A 19,670-nucleotide genomic window follows, 5' to 3' on the forward strand; every position below is an offset into this window, starting at 1 on the left:
ACACATTTTTAGTCATTAAACAATCAGACAGCTTGAAGAAAAGGAATTGGGAATAAAAGTAATAACAACAGAGTAATAACAGGATGTGCTGTTACTGGAAAAAGTCTTACATTAAAATTGTACTGCAATAAAAGTACAGACAAAAGAACATTAAAATATGATTAAAGCACCAAAACTAAGGGTTACTGATCATACAGGCAGCCAATTTCAAAATATTCTATTTTATATTATTGGATTGTAAGTGTTGACGCAGTAACAAGCACTAAGTTTAACTACTGCTGAGTAGCTGGTAGATTTCCCCCCAGATATCCATTACGTATTTTTGCGGCATGTATGTTGATCTTATTTTGTTATCTATTATTTTAATGAGTTAAAAAACACTATTACATATGAATAGTTGTTCAGTGCTTCCAAAAACAAGACTGTCTCGGTTAAGGCCCTAATGAAACATAAAAATAAAATGATGCATAAACTTCCTCACCAAAGCATGAAAGGTGGAGACGTTGCTGGCCACAAACATATCATCATTTATTCATTAACCATATTTTGTAATATTACTCTAAATCTTTTAATTAACCAATAGTACGAACTTCTAAGTACTAACTTAGTTATTAAATACATGTATTTACAGTACATTTCCTTCTGAAATCTGGTGGAAGAGAAATATGAAGTAACATTAAGTAGAAATAGTTTAGTAAATATTTGTAGTTAAATGCAGTACTTGTTTCCCACCACTGTCAGTATGTTAAATAACACATATGTAACACATGTTAAATATGTGTATAACACATGTATAACACATGTATAACACATGTATAACACATGTTTAACACAGTCTATAAATCTGTATACGAACCGTGGTGTGGATTGTTCTAGCCAATCAGATGAGTGCGGGGGGCGGGACCAACTTGTTGATAACTCTGTGTGGGGAGAGCTCTCAGTGCGCAGCCGTGGCCCGGGTGACGAAGATGGTGCTCATCAAGGAATAGTGAGTCTGAACTGTTTCAAAAAAATCTCTTGTGCCGCACGTAGAGCGACGTTTCCGTCTGTCCGGGAGCTTTTTACTGAAGTGCAAACGTTTGCGCTTCGGTCGCTGCTGTGGTCCGCTGGGTTTGACATGTCTGTGGCCCGTAAAAGCCCCTCTGTGAGCGGGGGGATCGGGACGTGGATAACGGGACGCACCGGTCTTTTTTAGGCGTTGCTTGTGCGAGCTACCGTTAGCTCGAGTTGTAGCATTGGGAGGGATGATTAGCTTCTTAACGAAAACGAGCTACACAGAAAGGCTGCCGTGGTTACACGCACACAAGCAGCATATTCACGCTATTCCCTGTTAACAGGGGGTCGTGTGTCTGCGGTGTGGTGAATCTGTAAAGTGGCGCAACGGGAAGCTTCGCTCCCGTGAGTGACAGATTAAGGTTCCCTCTCGGTCGGATTTACCGTTAATGCTAGCCGGCTAAGTTAGCTGCAGCAGCCGGCTAGCTGCTAGCATGACAATTCTCAGTAAATCTGTATTACACACACACTAATATTTGTTGCTAAGTTATAACCTAGCAGCTGGCTATTCAGCACGTAACCTTAAATGTAACACAGAGTCTTGTTGGGATTATCCTCTTATATTGGCCCATACCACCTAGCAGGTGTATCCTTCAAGCTAGCGTGAGGTTATGGAAGGACTAACTACTTTGCTGTTACTTTGTTGGCGCTAGCATGAGAGAGTTAGCCCTTTAAATGGATGGCCTAGTCTAATAGAAGAGTAATGCCGCCTCGGTAACACAGTTAATTAAATCACTTGTATTGGGAGTGTGCGGTTGTATCTACTTTTTGTGTCAGCAGAGCTAGCTCTTACCATGTGGCTAACATATATCCGCTCCAGATAACGGTACCTGTTGTTGAGGTGGGCTACACCACGAAATCTGGTTTCAATACCGGGTAATACCAGCACCAGGATGTGGAAACTTACTTCTGTTAAAAGCAGTTAATGTGCCACCGGTTAAGTCGTGATATATGTCATGATTTATGACATAGATGCATTATAAACAGGCCACTAATGTTTATTTGTTGAGTGCTTACAGATAATTTGCCAAAACATTTGATTAAAATTGACATTACTCTATCAATCACATGTAACCCAGTGGTAAATAACACATTTTGTATTTGTTGTGTGAGATGTTAAGCCATGCAAATACAGCAGAGCACAGATGCAATCTTGAAGCACAAGAAGATGTGTAATGTCTTCTGACATGTAATGTATCAATTGTTTTGTATCGAATCTGAAAACAAGTCCTTGTTCAAAACTACTTAAACTGCAGAAAACTGCAGGTGGATGGAGCAAAGTTCCAATCAAAGTTTAATCACTAGTGTTATTATTTGCATGGCATCTATTCCTCTTCAGACACGACTCTTCCAAAGCGTATGCCCCTTTTCAAGTTAGCTGCAACAGTAGTGATAGTAGAAATGTCAGTTTTTCCCCTCTCTCAACACAGTTACTAAGTGCTGTTACTAATTTATGAGTGTGTTGTAAAAACTATTCAGCTAAAAGTAAAACCAGAAACCCAATCTCTAATACAAGAAGTAATTATAAACTTGTTCAGGTAATTATGAAATTATTCTCGAGCCGGTCATTAGTTTCTTGATTAATGTCTTGGTATATACAACATTGGAAATCAGTGAAATTGTCTACATTTATTTTGAGCTGATTTACCTTCACTGTGGCACAACCTGCTCTTTAATCTGGTATGGAAGCCCTAATTAACCATCTTGCTCACAGCATATTAAATGAGGAAACCGACCAAATCATGTCCTCACAAGTTTCATCTGTAAAGTTAATGATTTGTTGTGTAAAACAATTTGCTGCACGCTTATCTAAAAGGAGCTGATCATATAGAGAGGCAAACAATATAAACGGAGAAACATGTTGATGATTTTTCTTACCCTGAACAATATCTGGGAAAGTGTGTCAGCTTAAATCTTCAAACACTGACAAAAAAGACAAGTCTGTTTACCATCAGTGATGCAATTTCATTTTCTTACTGCGCTCGATATAAGTGAATAATGTAAGGCATCTGGGCGAGCGCGTTGTCATTCTACATGGTGATCTGTGTGTCTGTGTGATGCCAGTAGGACTTTGTTGGCCACAAACTGAACAGTGCATGAGAAAGTCCTGCTGTAAATAGCAGTTTAGGGAAGGTGAAGGGTTGAGTCTTTAGTGTCTCTCAGGCTGTGTTAGACAATACCAATTTATGACTATTAATCTGCCATAAAATCAGCTGTGTATTTGTGCAATCCTAACACCAAATCCTATATACACTTAAAATACCATGTGTATACTTAAATACCTGCTTAACCTATGAACCCACACTGTAAATTCTCCACTTACATAATAACGTTATATGGTTGTCACTGTTGTGAAATGCAGCTTTGCTTGTGATAGACAGAAACACATTATGCTTTACATTTAGGTGCTTTAGGTCTGCAAGTGCATTTGTAATTAAGCCATCACCCTGCTAATTGTTTTTATGTTATTTTAGGGTTTGAATTAGTAACTTTTTTCAATTAATCCTATAAAAATATCTGAAAATTGTTAGAAAATACTCATTATAATTTAATAAAGCAGAACATAAAGGTAAATCATCTCGTTTGAGTGGATGTAATCAGTGAATGTTTGGCTATTTTTTTTTAAATTGTTTGACCGATTAACAATTTTTAAAATAGTTTATTTGACAAATCGGTGAACTGATTATTTGTTTGACTAATCAGTTAAAAATTAACCAGAGGTTTGGTTTTGTAGTTCTGCCATAGCAAAGAGAAACCAAACTTTTCTATCAGCTGATTACCTACACTGAGTCCGGCATCGTGGTACCTGTGCTGCAGCTGTACTGTCTGTAAAGGGGCCCCACGGTACACTGGAGCTTACATAACTATAGGTAACCTGGAACACTAGACCATGTGAACTGTGACTAGTCAGCCTTTGCCATATCATGGCAGTTTTGCCTTTTACGTTCCAACAAAAGGATTTCCAGTGCAGACCTTTTTCTGTGTATCAATATCTGTGAGTGTAAACACAGTGGATTTGTATATACGATTAATGCCTGACACTGAATAATAATGCTGCAAATTACAATTTATTTTCTGTCACTGGTTACATTGTGTCGTGCATGTCTAACCTCGACGAAAGTTTTACAACAATTGATTTGGGACCTTTTTCTAGCCCGTTACAATCAATGACTGATTAATCATTAACACCTCTAGTTGTACACTGAAGAGAACTGGAACCTATCTGGTGTCACTTCAGTGGTTGGAAGTTTGAGCACGTCACAGACCTTGAAATGTTTTATCTCAAATTTGTCCCTTCTAATCTCCTTTTAAAACCCCCACCCCCCACCCTGTCATTTTCTTGTCTGTGAAGTGAAACTGATTCTGCAGCACTAATCACCAGTGGTTTCTGGTAAATTTCTTATTTCATGCTGACATATGTTCATCAGATAAATTAGCAGGTGCACAGACTTGAGTCGGAGTGAAACCTCTCAGCTCTTCATGGCACAGGATTAAAACTCCATGCTGTGTACTGTGCTTGACTGGTGCATTTCAAAATCGTATGCAGTGCATGCTGTTGCACACTTTGCTAGAGCCAACATGTTAAATTCTGTCTGTTAAAAAAGCTGCAGTGTACAAACCACCGTGGGCCAAAACCACAAACAGTGCACTCTGCCTTTGTTTTTCCAGTTGTTTCACTGTTCCTCCGGTTACATGACTGTTGGTGCCAAAATCTGGGTTTGTCTTTGAAAATCTTACGTATCATGACAGCTTATGTATATATTATGACATATTCTTCACGTAAAACACACAGTATGCCCATGTAGTGGTTAGTGTTTACCCCACAAAGAAAAGAATGTTTTGAAATCATTGTCACTAAAATGCCTGTCACTATAACTAAAAGCCTGAGATAATGACTTCAAATAGTTTCAGTCTGACCAACAGTGAAACCCAAAGGTTTCCAGTATACTGTTATATAAAAAACAGGAAAGCAAATACCTGTCATACTTTAGATGCCACAGACAAAAGTATTTTTAAGTATCCGTACATCCTTAACAATACTTTTAAAAAATAATATAATCACTGCTTCTCTCTTAATTCACTTTGTTAGAAAGAGTTTTTAGTTGTATACATTACAGATCTGTTGGTGGAGGGACTGTCTGCCCCGACCTGAGTGTGTCAGGCAACATTCTCAGTGTGGGGAGCTGAATCTGCGAATCGTTACAGAGTATGTGTATGCATTGTGCAAGGAGGAGGAGAAGCAGGAGGAGGTGGTGCCTGAGAGAGAGCAGGAAGAAAGAGCAAGAGCAGGAAGAAAGAGCAAGAGCCTGAGAGAGCAGGAAGAAAGTCCCTTTTTAGAGAATGCCTTCGTGCCATAATTAAGCCTTAATATCCAGATATAAGCTGGTCATATTCAGTACCATGGTTATACTGCTGTTATAGCTGGTGTAGCCTGTTATTTCATTGTAATTTAACATGTATTTATGCAAGCATGTTGTGTATGAAAAAGCACAAAAATAACGTTTTAAAATCCATGATCATCACTTAACTGGGCAGTACAAACTTCAAGTTAACTTTGTAGAGGGCTGTACTTTGAATTAATATATTCTTTCCATAAATACAAAGCCAGTCTTAGTGTGTTACTTCAGTTGTGGTCCTCAGTATTGGGGAACCATTGCTGCTTTAAGACTGGGATTTTCCTCTTTTAGCACAGGGCCGGTTCATTTCCCCCCCCAAAGATGGTCAGTTTATCAGGTTTATCAACAACCGCATGCCACATCCATCTTAGTTTGGTCACATTGCGTCTTCAAAGCTAGTAAGAATGCGCTTAATATACAAACATGATATGTGCATAATCACAGGGCCCACTGACTTTGCCCGGACTCCAACCATAGACTCTGAGTAATGTAAAGTAATGAAATCCTGAGCAAACTTTAAAGATTTGATATTTCATCTCTGTAATTTCATTCACGCGTTAACATGTTTGTTTCTTCATTCTCTGCCCCACCTCTCCCTTGTTCTCTCTCTCCCTCTCTCAGCCGTGTAGTGTTGCCGGTCTCTGTGGAAGAGGTGAGTATAATTACCTCCATACCCACCTCACTTATTACATGACAAGTCATTTTTGTAGTTCATTTCTTTGAATGCAGTGTTCCCAAGGGTCACTAATACAGTGTACACTACAGCTACAGTATGTTAGATTGGTCATAGCTTTTAAATGATTTTCTCCTGCACACAGAATGCTCATCCTCTCAGGCTGTAGTCCAGGACCAAGACAAATAGCCTTTGTCAGAGAGCACTGGTATTTGTTTGACAGGCTGATAGTGGTGTCTGTGAAGAGAACGGCACTGGGGTGTGGACTCGGCCTTTAAAACTATCACAGTCTTTGTGACATCTCCCATTTTCATACTCAGTTTATTGACAAAGTATAGTCTGTTTAGCCTCAAAAAGAGAATCTACAGTGGCATCATACACTGGACCAAATTCACAGACTTCTTTACTTGGCAGGAACATATTTCCCCCACACCATATTCAAATTAACTCTCGCCCAATGTCAGCTGGGATTGGCTCCAGCTCCACCCGCGACCCTCAAAGGATACGCAGAAGAGATACTGGATGGATGGATATTCAAAACATCAAACATGTTTTCTTTAGGCATCCAAGTTCTAAAGATAGTACAATTTTTATTTTGAAAATGAATTTGGACAGCTCTCTTTCAGAATGTGGAAAAACACTTAGCTTCAATTTAAATTTAAGGTTCACTGCCACCTTGGTTGCTAATGGAGTTAGGAATACTGCATCAAGGGACAGTTAAGCAACAAAAATCACAGCACTTGATAATCTGACAAACCTGTCATTGAATCTAAATCAACATTTGTTGGAACATTTCTTTTACAGCCTTAAAAACACACTGTAAACATGACATATTTAGTAGAAATTTCTAAATTTAGGGACAATCCATGCTTTTTTCAAGAGGGTTTAATACAATCAAATACTTTTCTGTGCTGCGGTGAGTGGCTGTTAGTGGTCTTGTATCCTTGAATCACCTGCATTGGCCTTAGGGACTTGAGTCTTTGCCTATTCCAGCAAATAATCACAAGATTTGTCAGAGCTGTTATGGCCCTATATTAAGTGTGTCTTCTCTTTCTGTTCCTATTTCTCACAGTATCAAGTAGGCCAGTTGTACTCTGTGGCTGAGGCCAGCAAGAATGAGACGGGAGGAGGAGAAGGCATTGAGGTGCTGAAGAATGAACCCTATGAGAAGGATGGAGAGAAGGGACAATACACACACAAAATATACCATCTAAAGAGGCAAGTTTTTGAAAGTACAGTCGGCTTTTTACCAAATCTGAGGTCCTATCTCTATTTCAAGCAGCACTGTGTTCACATAACAGATATTTTCATTATTGATTAATCAGCAGAATATTTCCTCCATTAGTTTGTATCTAAAAAAAAACGTTTTAGAGATTCCCTAATTCATTTTCCCTATTCCAAGTTTACTTTTTTTTCCAGTTTTGTTTTGATTTTCTATTTAGAGTGGTAAAAAGGAAACACGCTAAGGACTAAAATGAATATGTGTATTTGTCATTAATATGTTCACAAGGTGGACTATACAAGCATACAAAGAGAGCTTTGACTTAAACTCACACAAACTTAGAAAGCTGCCAAATTGGCATTATTTGAAAGCTTTAAAAGAAATCACAACAGCATGTGTGAGACATACGCAATGAGTGAATGAAATTAAACTCTCACTGGTGGTGATGGGAAGACAGGTGAGCGTCTGCAGACTGGACAGAATTGAGGCAACACCTTTGTGACTGCCGTAAATACCAGCTTTGCAAAGCTTGTGCTTAGAAATATTTATTATTTACAGCACAAAGGAGGCATTTATTACATTGTTGTCATCTTCGGCCAACTCCCCAAACAGGTAACTTAAGTAAGTATGGCACAAAAAATCTGGAGTACTGGCAAAAGAAAGAGCCACACGATCTGAGCTTCTGCCTCCATGTGGATGTGTTTGTTTGGTTCACAGAAAAACTATTAACAGACAGTGTCGGCTGCCAGCTGTTAAATCTGTGGGTTGACAGCCATCCGAAGGGGATACATTAGCTGTGATGGCAACTCTGCATGGCAGCCTAAATAAACAGCCATTTTACCTGACAGTGGAGACAGGATTTCCATATTTCAGCTCATCCCTGATAAGATTTGAGACCTTCCTCCTTAATCAAAGGTCTAAAACATTCAGACAGAATATGTGTGGAGCAGTACAAAGAGAACTGAGGCTGCTTTCAAGACAGAGGGTTTTCCTCCTCCTCCTCAGGTGTTTCCTCATCTTCTGTCCATTGTCTGTATATTGTTTGACTGGTTCTTTGATATTGCAAGGCATAGATGTCTCGTTCAGTCAATGCCACCGACAACAAAAATAATAACTCATAACAAGTAGAAGAGATTAAAATGTTTTAATCTGGACAAGACAAGCTGGTCTATTTGAGGGTTAAGGTACAGTCTGCTCCAGGCCTATGGATGTTTTAGGCTATGTCCGCACTAATACGTTATTAAACAATTGTTTTCCAAACTAACACTGAAAACACTCGTCTTGTAAACAGGAAGCAGATTGTCTACTCTTGCAGAAAATACTATAAACACAGACATTTCCAACTAAAATGGGGCCAGCAGCATTTCCAAAATTCTGTGGTTTAGTGTTTAGTGTTTATTTATAAAAAAAAAAAAATTGTGGGTTTTTTGGAGTAGTGTGGTAACTTAAGTAGTGTGGTAACTTAATGTAAGTTTAGCCAAAGTGATGTGTTTTTAAAACTCATTGTCAGACTTTTTTCTCTGTCATTGCAGTAAAGTCCCAGGGTATGTGAAGATGATTGCACCAGAGGGGGCATTAGTTTTTCATGAAAAGGCTTGGAATGCCTACCCATACTGTCGCACCAGTAAGTTCATGCTGAATCAGTAGTTTTATATTGACTGTCATCCTTTTACTGCTTGCACGATAAACATGAAAGGTCATAGTTGCATGGTTTTAATACCCTCTTAAATTTGTTATTCCTATTATACAGTTAAATATTTTTCTCTGTGCTGTTAGAAAGTGAGTATTTTTCCAATGTTTATCAATTTCATCCCGATTTTTGATGCTGATTCTCTTTTTCTTGTTTGTTTGTTTCATTTGTTTTCCTTCTTCCACTGCAGTTGTGACGGTGAGTTGTTTGTCAGTCTTTTTTTACGACCTGGTCATACCATGAAGCGAAACGGTGAAATTCATCTGCACGTCTGTGTGAAGTAAACCTGTCCCATTAACTCCAACGTTAATGGGACACAATTTATTCAGAGATGCTGGTTTGACTGGGCCTTTCGAGTAAGATAGGGCAGAACAGGTTTTTTTCTCTTCTGGTGAGGTTTTTCAGTCTAACAATGCTTTACTTTATCTGCTAACTACTACCACAAGGATTAAAAATAGATCCAAGCTGAGCAGTGCAGCATCACTGGTGTTGTTTCGGACTAAATGACTCTTTGGTTAATTGGATTTAGCTGTAGGGTTTACGTTCATCTCTTTGAACCCTCCATTCATGGACTTCTCTGTACTGGCTGAGATCAGCTGTCAATGTATAAGTAGTATCTAATTTCAGAGTAATGACTTGAACTTCCTTTTAAAACCAGAGTAAACATATGCATTGTCCCTTTTAAGCCTTTTTTCTCTCCTGCTTTTCAGAATGAGTACATGAAGGACGACTTTATGATAAAGATTGAGACGTGGCACAAACCTGACATGGGAACAGTAGAAAATGTAAGTGAGCAGAAGACACCATGTGGAGTATCATTAATGTCTTCAGGAGAGCTCCAAAGATTTGATTTTGCATTTCCATCGGAAGTGGTTGGGTCCAAATCAACAGAGGTTGCGAGATCCTGATTTATCGACCCTATTATGAGTCACACTCAAATCATTTGAATCAATACTATAAAGTATAATTCACCAATGTGAAGCTGAAATAACCTTGATAACATCAACAAGGTTGCAACTAATGATTATTTAAGAAGATTAACATTAGATTATTATTTTCTAACTGATTGATCACATCTACTCAATTATTCAACTAATCATCTCAGCTCTCAATATCAATATTTCTCTGATTTTAAAACATCCCCTCCAGAGCCAGAGAAGAACACAGTGACCTTAGCTTTACACATACTCATGGGTCGAACAGGGCGATGCACACAAAGGGACATATCCATGTTAAAGTACACCTGGATTTGAATTTAAATCCCATTTGATTCACAGTCAACACATATTTGAACAAGGCTGCCTTGTTGCCTGTGCTTTGAGCCAAAATGGTCTTTGACATCATAGGTTTAATAGTTTGTCTTTCTCTTTGTGACAGGTCCACGATCTGGACGAGCAGACATGGAGGACTGTAGAGGTGGTGCCCATAGATATTGCAAACAAAGAAGAATTGTCCCCTGGGGTGAGTTCTTATTTTGGTCGTCTTTAAACGCCTTCATAAACCACTAAAAGTACTTAAGTGAGGGGATCAGTGGTGATTATTGTACAGAGGTGACACAGAAGCACAGCCTGATGAGCAGGGGTTGGTAAATGACACCTGTGATCCACAGCAGGATGTCTCCACCCTGAGGAGGAGTGAGGTCATTCTTTCGGGGAGCAGGGATAGCCAATGCAAATACTTTTGATTCATCCTTTATCATCATGACTGTCCATTCTAAAGCTTCATAGAACAGTGTAGAAGACTTCAGTTGCAGGAACAAGTGAAGATGGTGTGAAAGCCTGTGTGAAGATGAAAACCATTTGCTGTTTGTTCCATGAATATTTAAATAAGATTGAAGGAAGAACTGTCGTCAAGGTGATTACAATGGCCCGTCCTTTCCCTGGTGGTGTGTTTGTTGCAATTGCAGAAAAAAAAATGTTCTCTCTGTAATTTTTATTATGAGTGGCCCTCCTACAGATGTAGTCTGTCTCCATAGATGTGATCAGTGATTGCTGTTAATACTACTGCTTATTACAAAGAGCTTTGATTTTGTGATCTGACTTTGAACACCAGGTTCGAACTGAGCTGATCAAAGAGCTGCCCACTTGTGATTGGACGTTAATACAAGGTCTGAACAGGGCCTTTGTATGAACTCTATATTATTAATGTTTAAATGCATGAATGTGGACTGTTGGTCTGACTCGCACTGCCTATTATGTAATTGGATTTCATATTCTTGTTGAATAATTAGGGTTTTTATACAGTCCATACATATGTTTTGGACCCTGTCCTTTAGATAATAGCATTGTTTTAAAAACAGCATTATTAACAGCAAACAACATTATCTGCACTCAGTGATCATATCTTTAGCTTGTAGTAGTCATTCATTGATTCATGAATCCACTCAGTTGTGGATGTACAGTGGTGCTAGAGAGTGGCAGCTCTTCTCTCACAAACTATGTTTGACTGGACAGCGGTGTGCAGAGACACAAACAGACAAGAGACAAAGTCGTGTTGTCCAGTTGATGCGCGATGATACAAGTTTGATTCAACAAACCAGACACTCAGCACCAGCTAAAAAGTAGAAGCCTACAGTCGAATGCTTTGTACTTTGCTTTGTCAATTCTGATGTTTGCAAGTTATTATTAGCATCAGAGTTCAGTAAACCTCACCCTGATATCATGGTCCTATCCTAACATATCACAATGTTTCACTGTACTCATTGCCCAACCCAGTGTCAACAGATTTTGAAGATGTTACAGAGCATTGTAAGTCTGATATCCTGCTTTATGTAATATGAGAGAGCTATGAAATAGAACTCCCAGCCAACTTAAGTAGCTGAAAGGGGGCGCCTGACTGTCAGTAATACCTAAACATGCCCATGGTTTAGAATCTAAAAGGAGGCATTAAGCCATTTTCATCCAGGTGGGTCACAGTTGTCCCTGCGTTTCTTACACTAGCTCATGTACAGTAATTACTTAAGTGGATCAGTTGTGAGGTCAAGGCTTAATCTGAGTGTCCATCTGCTCCAGATCTTCACCACCACACGGTCCCCACAGACTGGACAGATTAAAACAGCAGAGTGAGCCTTGAGCTTGGGGTGGGGGTGGGAGATCTGAGGGCTGGGGGTTGCCGTTTAAATGCAGGTTTGTGTCTGAACAGGAGCGTGAACACTTGCTTGAGTCTGATGTAACAGCTTAAGTATGAGCAAGTCAGCACGGACTTGTCTAAACTTGTTCTCTTCACAATTTATCTCATTCATCTATGTCATATTGAAACTACAAAATCACATTAGATCCCTGTAATGTAAAAACATGAATCTCTAACAATTTTTACCAGGCTAATGAAAACAACCCTGTTTTCAGCTTTGTGATATTGCAATTTGTATATAATTCAAACTAATTATTTATTTTAAGAAGGAAGATTTTTTCTCCTTTGTAATCTACTGTCCTTTCAAATTGTATCCATAGTTTGAATGTGACTCTAGCAGCCTGAACAAAATAAGTCCTATGATTATGATTTGTCCTTCACAGTGCAACAAGAAAAATCTATTTGGGGAAAAGTGAAGTAGGAATTCTGTAATAAAAGATGAACTCCGGAAGAAACTGCATAATCCACAGAATTTGTAGGTGAAAGGTCACAGTGACTTTTTGTGCCTCACGAACATGTAATCTTAAGAGCACCTCGAGAAAATCGTTTCAAAGTAGGCACAAATGTTCACTCACCTAATAACGGATTTGATTTTGGTGGTCAAAGGTCATGGTGGCCTCACAAAACAGTGGCCTCTTATTTACACTGAAACTGCACTGGTTGGTAGAGGCATACAACCGCAGGCTGTAATTCTAGTTCATGCTAGCGCTTAGAGAAAAACACACTGACCCTGTGAAACTTTCCAGATGCAAAATTAACACAAAATAATCTGACAAGTTTCTTTAAAATCTCTGAAGTGACTCATATCTGTACTTGACATCTGCTGCTGATGTCAACCAACTCCACCAACGTGACCCAAAGCACTGTGCAGAAACGCGTACATTCAGTTTCCCGCTGGGCATTAACGTTGTGTTTGTTCATTGTTTCTTCAGGACTACAAGCCAGAAGAAGATCCCGCTCTTTTCCACTCTGCCAAGACAGACAGAGGACCTCTAGGCCCTGAGTGGAAGGTACCTGCCACAGTAACAGAGAGCAGAGCTGCATGTTGAGGTCACAGTCGATCCTCTCAGACATTACTGACCTGTATCTTTTCCTTGTGTTTTGATTCTTGTCCTTCAAAGAATGAGCTGAAGACAGACTGTCCTTACATGTGTGCATACAAACTGGTCACTGTCAAGTTCAGATGGTGGGGTCTGCAGACCAAAGTGGAAAGCTTCATCCACAGGGTAACGTTCATTATCTTGTCACATCACATTCTTGCACAAGTATTAATTCAGCTTATCCATAGCTCACAGTAGCTTTTGATGAAAAATGTAAGTTAATCCTGTGAAAACACTCACACTTATTTCAACAAACACGTTTTTATTTTTGTTATTGTCGAACATGAACTGTGAGCATGTTTATTGTCAGAACATCTACACAGCGTTGCCATGATTCTCAGTGCCAGTAATCAGGGTTGTTTCTGTTCTGCACAGCAGAGGGAGACATGGTTTTGAGAAACATCTCAGAATCACAGCCAGTGAAGTCAGAGAAGACATAGGAGCTAGAGCCAAAGTGTATCAACTGTAAATGTGGGAATAGAAAGGCATTTTAAGTCTCCAACATGCATTTATGTTCCTTAGTTAAATATTAAGGTGATAGATGGAGGAGACCCCCACTTCAGTCCTGCCTGTTATTGATCTTTAAAAACCTTATTAGCGATGCAGAAAACAAGTTGTTTTACTTCATTTGAATTCCTCTCCACAGCAAGAAAAGCGTATTTTCACCAACTTCCACCGCCAGCTGTTCTGCTGGATTGACAAATGGGTGGGTTTGACCATGGAGGACATCAGGCGGATGGAAGAGGAGACTCAAAAAGAGCTTGAGGAGGTAATTAACTCACCAAACACAACTATTCCAGTCAAACCCAGACTGGCTGTTTTTCTTCTGCGTGTGGTGACAAGAATTCAAGCCAAGAAAATGCAGTAGAAATATCTCAGCTGTAACTGGAATGCAGCTTTACTGAATGCTGCATTCCAGTGTATTCCAATGTTTTCTGTTGTGAATGAGGAAATATAATCAAATAAATGATCATTGTTTTGTTTTGACCAGACCACTGGAGAAGACACAGGTTCTTTTATCTGCTTGAATTAACTATTTGTACCCCTGAATTTCACATTAGATGCGTCAGAAGGGAGATGTGCGAGGCACCTCTGCAACAGAAGAGTAGAGGCCCGTCATTGTAGGTCAAACACTAGAGGCAGGCTGAGTAAGTCTCAAAGGAACTTCGGTGGGGCTGCATGGCTCATTGTCCACTGTTTTCATTTTCCACTCTTCATTTTCACCACTTCCCAGCTGCTCTAAACTGCGTTACCATATCTGGAATTGTCTGTTTGTTTTCGGGTCTTGTGCGCTTCACATCTCTTCTGCTTTGTTGCTTCTTTCCATTGTTATCTTCCTTTCGCTTCATCCCAGGGTTTCTTAATTTACAGTGAATTGTTGTTTGGGAATCAAAGATGACATGAGTCGAGCTGAGTGCTCGTATGATTGAGGTCATGTGCGAGTTACATAAAGCCATCATTTACCCACAATTTATGAAACATTTTCATTCAATTACAATATACAATGTCTAATCGTGTTAAAATAGCGATCAAATCAAAATGTTGTTGTCAAGTACAATATTTTGTGGTTTTGTTTTTCTCTTTGTCGGATTTACTGCATCTCATTCTCATAGTATCACATATAAGGTTGTGATTGGCACACTAGTGGCTCCAGGGATCAGTCAGCTGGTTGCTCCACCACTTTGATTGAGCCTGAAATATCTCAAAAACTATTTTGTGACTTGCCCTGAAATTTTGTTGAGACATTCAAGCTCTAGTGACAATGAATCTTGTTAACTTTGGTAATTCCCTGAAAATCCCTCGAGTGCCACACGAGGTTGACATTTGTGATTTGTAGTACGCTTTTTCTCCAGCTATAATCTTGGATGGATTGTCTTAAAATTTGGTATTTTGCCTCTTAGGAAAGGAGTCATTCTAATCTGGAATTCTTTTTATTTTTTACGGTATGCGGCCTCAATTGTGAAACAGCCCTTCTTGTGTTGGGTTGGTTTTAGGGGCAAAACTTTAAATCTATTAAAAACTTAACCAAAGAGAAATGGCAAAATTACGCCTTTTTAGAAAGCAATGCATAATGCGTAATACAACAACATCAGCATCTTGTCCCTCCATGCTGCCTCTCCCATTCACACACAGACATTAATCTCCTCTGTCAGTTTATTGCTGGAACCACAATCATCTCATCTCATCCTGAACGCTTCTGTCTGTGCTTTCAGTTCATTTTCCTCCTGATGTTTTGTCAGTAAAAAAGAGAACTCACCTTGCCTAAAGGTTTTTCCTTTTGGTTTTCGCCAGTGAACTGGTTTTCTTGCATGTGCATGGCTTGTTGCATTAAATAGTAAATCATCTGAAAATGTTTTATGTTACCTTACTTAATACAAAGCTTTCCTCCCCGTCCCGCAGCTGCGTAAAACAGGTCCGATTCGAGGCACCAGTGCTGCTGCTGATGAGCAATGAGGCAAATCAACCAAACCCTGTCACGATGACGTCATCCGAGACACGTCCACCATGATGAGGAAGTGGCCCTGGCGTCGCGTCTTCTCTTCCTGTCTCACATGATTCATTGGGGGGTTATACAAGATTGGTTAACAGTACTGTACAGATCCTACCCCAATCACCCCAAGTCTCCTGTTCACCCAGAAAACAAAAAAAACATGGTTTTTGCATACATATAAAAAGGAAAAAAAAACTCTTTGCACAGAACGTAAATTGCCTGATATGTAATTGTTAGATGATTATTACAATGGGCTTTGTTTTTATTCAGGTGTGTAAACCATGACTCAGAAAGTCAAGCCTTTTAAATTGATTAGAATGTTGTTTTTAGGTCGACAGATTCCCACAAAAATTGATATAAGATGACTTTAGCAGGTATTGGACCATTTATCTCCCCCCCCTCCCTTGTATTATAAGTGTCTCTACTTTAATCCTCGTCTCCCCCTCAGTATTGTCTATACTCTTGTTCTGGTAAGAATTTGTCTAGATCTCCTCCCCGTGTTTCACTGTCCTCTCTGTCTGGCAGTTGGTTGGGAATACTGATGTTTAGTTTTTGTTTTGTTTTTGTTCTTGTTTCCCCTATTTTCTTTTATAGTTTTAATTTCTGAGGCTTATCTATGTCTGCTTATGGTTCAGATTCAATATAATGCTCATGCATGATGGGTAATTCTTCGCAATAGTTTTTCCCCTTACATTCACATGTCCCCACATTTCAACGTGCACACCACCCCTCCCCTCTGTCACAAGTGCATGTGGACAACAGCTACTCCTCAGTAAACAGTCATTGCATGTGTATAGTCGCTGCAGTGCAGCTGCGCTCAAGTGGATTGTTTGTGTTGACAAGAGAGAGGGTTACCCCTACCCCCCCTCTAGGAGAGTGTGTACAATACACCTGTGTGTTATTGTGTGCATTTGTGTGCTTGTTTGTGTTATCAGCTGCCTTCACTCTTTGGACGGAGATGGAGAACGTTCAGCTTAATATCGAGGCTTGTGAGGGGTGTGTTCACACAGCTGTGCCCTCACTCTGTAACCAGCCTGTTGAACTTTGCCTCATGCTGTCGCTCCATGTCCTATCTCCTCGGCTAGGGCTTTAACTGGAAGGCTCCCACTGCCTCCACAAAAGCTTCTTTTTTTTAACTAAAACCAATAAGGATGAGTCTGTGCGTTGTTGTGTGCATGATTCAAGGTAGTTTATTTTTCTCAAACTACCATTAACTTTCTCAATTGATCGAGTAAATGGGTCCAGACAGATCTGCGATGTCTGGTGCAGCTGTGGATTCACAAGCATTGTGAGTGTATTGATAACCCTATACACTGAGTTATAAGCTTTTCATCTACCTTAACCACAAGACAGTCTAAGGTCAGTCTGAACTTTCCTTGACTGTTTCTGGTTAAGAATGAAATTGCTTTGTCAAAAGGTGAAATCAATTCGACTCTTGCAGTCTAGATACTGTAGGTGTTGGCTCATCTAGTACCAGCCTTCATCTGAAAGCAGGCGGTGACTTTACCCTGCTTTTTAAAGCATCGCTTCTTTTATTTTTCTGTGGCTGCATTGACTTGAGGTTGTAGCTGTTTTATTACAGCAAGAGCTGAGTTTAGCCATCTTTATTTTGGATTGTGTGCGGCTCCTGTTGGGCTCTAGGTAAAATATTTTGTGATGTTTTATATGATCATGTAGCTTAGTGCAGTTTTTCAGCCGTTGATTAAGACTTTATTCAATCAGGTGTGAGTGTCTCCAAAAATCTTAGGTTTGGTTGTAACCTATCTGTGTGTGGTATATGTTGGACAGGTTAAAAGAGAGTTATAAGTGTACTTTATAATAGAAATGGGCAAACTGTACATAAAAACACTGACTTGAATGGGATATTCACAGCTACTAGGCATTGTCAGGTCTATCATTCAAATACTGTAACTGCTAAAAGAAACTTAAAGGAAGTAGTGACGTTGTCGGTGCAGGTCAGCGTGGTGGACAGTGTGCTGTGTGTGTAACATGGAGCCAACTGTCCACCTGTTGTTACTCAGACTGTACCATGGTTTAACTGTACCTCATCCATGCTTACGAATGTACAGCTAGGAAATACATGTGTCAGAGTATGTGGGGCGTTTTTGAACTGCAGGAACACAGACATGTTTCACACCTGCACACGCATGACATGGACCCATTGTATCATCAACACACAAGGACAAATGGATTTACTAAATCTAGATTTGATCTGCATGCTCAACACTTTTTTTTTTAGTTTTTACATTTTCCTTTCTTTTCTCTCAATTATTCCCCGTTTCTGTTTGATCAGTTCAGTTTTGAGAAGCTCTTGAGCTGCATCAGACAAAAAAGGGAATTCCTTCAAAAGGGCGGCTCCTCCTCAAAATCAAACTGGATTCAGCTCGACCTCTGATCTACAGACGAGGAGTGAAAAGCCTGTCTGAGTTTGACGATGATGGGAGCCGCCCTGTTATAGACTAAAACAGGCTGTGTGATGTACAGTTTTGTAGCATTACCAGTGATGCCAGCCAGGGTATGACTGTGAGGGGAGGGATAGAAGCTTAGGGAACAGATGGAGTCCAAAATACTGTTTCTTTATTGTAATCATGAATAAGCACTTGCAAAATCTACTGTTTTTTTTCTTTTTTTCTGTTTTTGAAAGACAAAGATTCACAATGTACTCAATTTTCTCTTTTCTGATAAGGCAAATTTCAGGGGAAGTAGTAGTGAATGTAAAATAATTAGTTCCTTTTTTTTTCTTTTTCACAGCCATCAAGCTGTGACAGAAGGTCTAGACAATGGAACATAACAGAATATCTAATAAATTTGAACAAATAAGAGAATCATTGTGCTGTTTGCTGTTTTTTTTTTGTGTGTGAGGAATGTTTCTCTCAGGGTGAGTATTTTGTTTTTATGTGGATCTGATCTCTGTATCCTCAGACAACACATCTCAGTGTTGCTTTATAGAAAATCTTCTCTAACACTAAAATAAGAGCCACACAGTGGTGTAAGATTAAGGTTATTAAACAATAATAATTTAATTACAAACAATGTGAGGGGAAAAGCTACAAGGAAAAGGTGGAGACTGAAGTTACTGAACCTTTTAATAAAATACACAAGTTATTCATTTTACACAATTCATATAACTCACTATTTGATCAATGGCCTATTTTAAATAAGAGTGCACTTCTATAAATTACCCCCTAAACAGAAATCCATAGATTTATATTATTCACATTCACATGTCTCTTAAATGCTCAAAAGACTTATTTTAAACAGAAAAAAATCTTCTTCAATCAAATACAATTTTTGTTTTTAAAATCCAGAGTTGGGCCTTCACTGAATCTTGTCCTGCAACGGGCCTGAATATGGGCTTACGTGTTTCATCCTGTTTTACATTATGCATTCTTACATAAGGTCATGGGCGGTGGTGGAATGTAATGTAAGTACATTTACTTACATAAGTATAAATATAAGCCTCTTTCGGAATATTTTCTTTTAAGGCTAATTTATACTTACCACTACTTTTTTACTTTACTACACTAATGTGACATCTGGCATTTTTAAGTTTTTCATAGGTTTTGCTCACAAATAGCACGAAGAGCTTATAAACTGTCATGCTTTGTAACAGATTATTACTTCACTAATATTTTATTCTAATCATTTCATGTGTACTTGAGCTGCTTAAAGTTTCCTTGACTGCAATGAATTGTGCGCTATTGTGTATATATATTGTGTGTACATACTAGCTTCTATTTTGGGTTGAATGTAAATGAACTTTGAGACATATTTATTTTTTAAAGACGATATATAAATAATGTTATGACTCATGTATTCATATTACATTTTTATTGTTGTTATTATAATTATTGCCTGAGTGTATGCAAATGGTCATCAGTGTATTTCATTAATTTATTGTGTGTGTTTGGGTTT

The 19,670-nt window shown here is 39.0% G+C and overlaps 1 protein-coding gene across 2 annotated transcripts; it reads left to right on the forward strand.

Annotated features, from left to right (window-relative positions):
- Positions 1-891: 891 nt before the first annotated feature.
- On the forward strand, positions 892-18,583 carry pitpnb (phosphatidylinositol transfer protein, beta). Of its 2 annotated transcripts, XM_035184325.2 has the most exons (12): positions 892-988; positions 6,072-6,102; positions 7,196-7,341; positions 8,878-8,969; positions 9,226-9,233; positions 9,746-9,820; positions 10,413-10,496; positions 13,097-13,174; positions 13,286-13,390; positions 13,911-14,033; positions 14,326-14,412; positions 15,665-18,583. In XM_035184325.2, the coding sequence occupies exons 1-11, from the start codon at positions 969-971 to the stop codon at positions 14,371-14,373; spliced, it is 810 nt and encodes a 269-aa protein (XP_035040216.1). In that variant the 5' UTR covers positions 892-968; the 3' UTR covers positions 14,374-14,412; positions 15,665-18,583. The 2 variants fall into 2 exon arrangements, with proteins under 2 accessions (XP_035040216.1, XP_035040215.1); XM_035184324.2 differs by lacking the exon at positions 14,326-14,412.
- Positions 18,584-19,670: the final 1,087 nt, after the last annotated feature.

The sequence above is a fragment of the Hippoglossus stenolepis genome, chromosome 18, assembly GCF_022539355.2.
Source record: "Hippoglossus stenolepis isolate QCI-W04-F060 chromosome 18, HSTE1.2, whole genome shotgun sequence".
In the NCBI taxonomy this organism is placed as follows: Eukaryota; Metazoa; Chordata; class Actinopteri; order Pleuronectiformes; family Pleuronectidae; genus Hippoglossus; species Hippoglossus stenolepis.

Coding starts and splice junctions, on each gene's coding strand:
- pitpnb (XM_035184324.2), top strand. CDS start 969: ATGGTGCTCATCAAGGAATA. Junction 9,821..10,412: donor ACATGGGAACAGTAGAAAAT/GTAAGTGAGCAG, acceptor TCTTTGTGACAG/GTCCACGATCTGGACGAGCA. Junction 10,497..13,096: donor AAGAAGAATTGTCCCCTGGG/GTGAGTTCTTAT, acceptor TTGTTTCTTCAG/GACTACAAGCCAGAAGAAGA.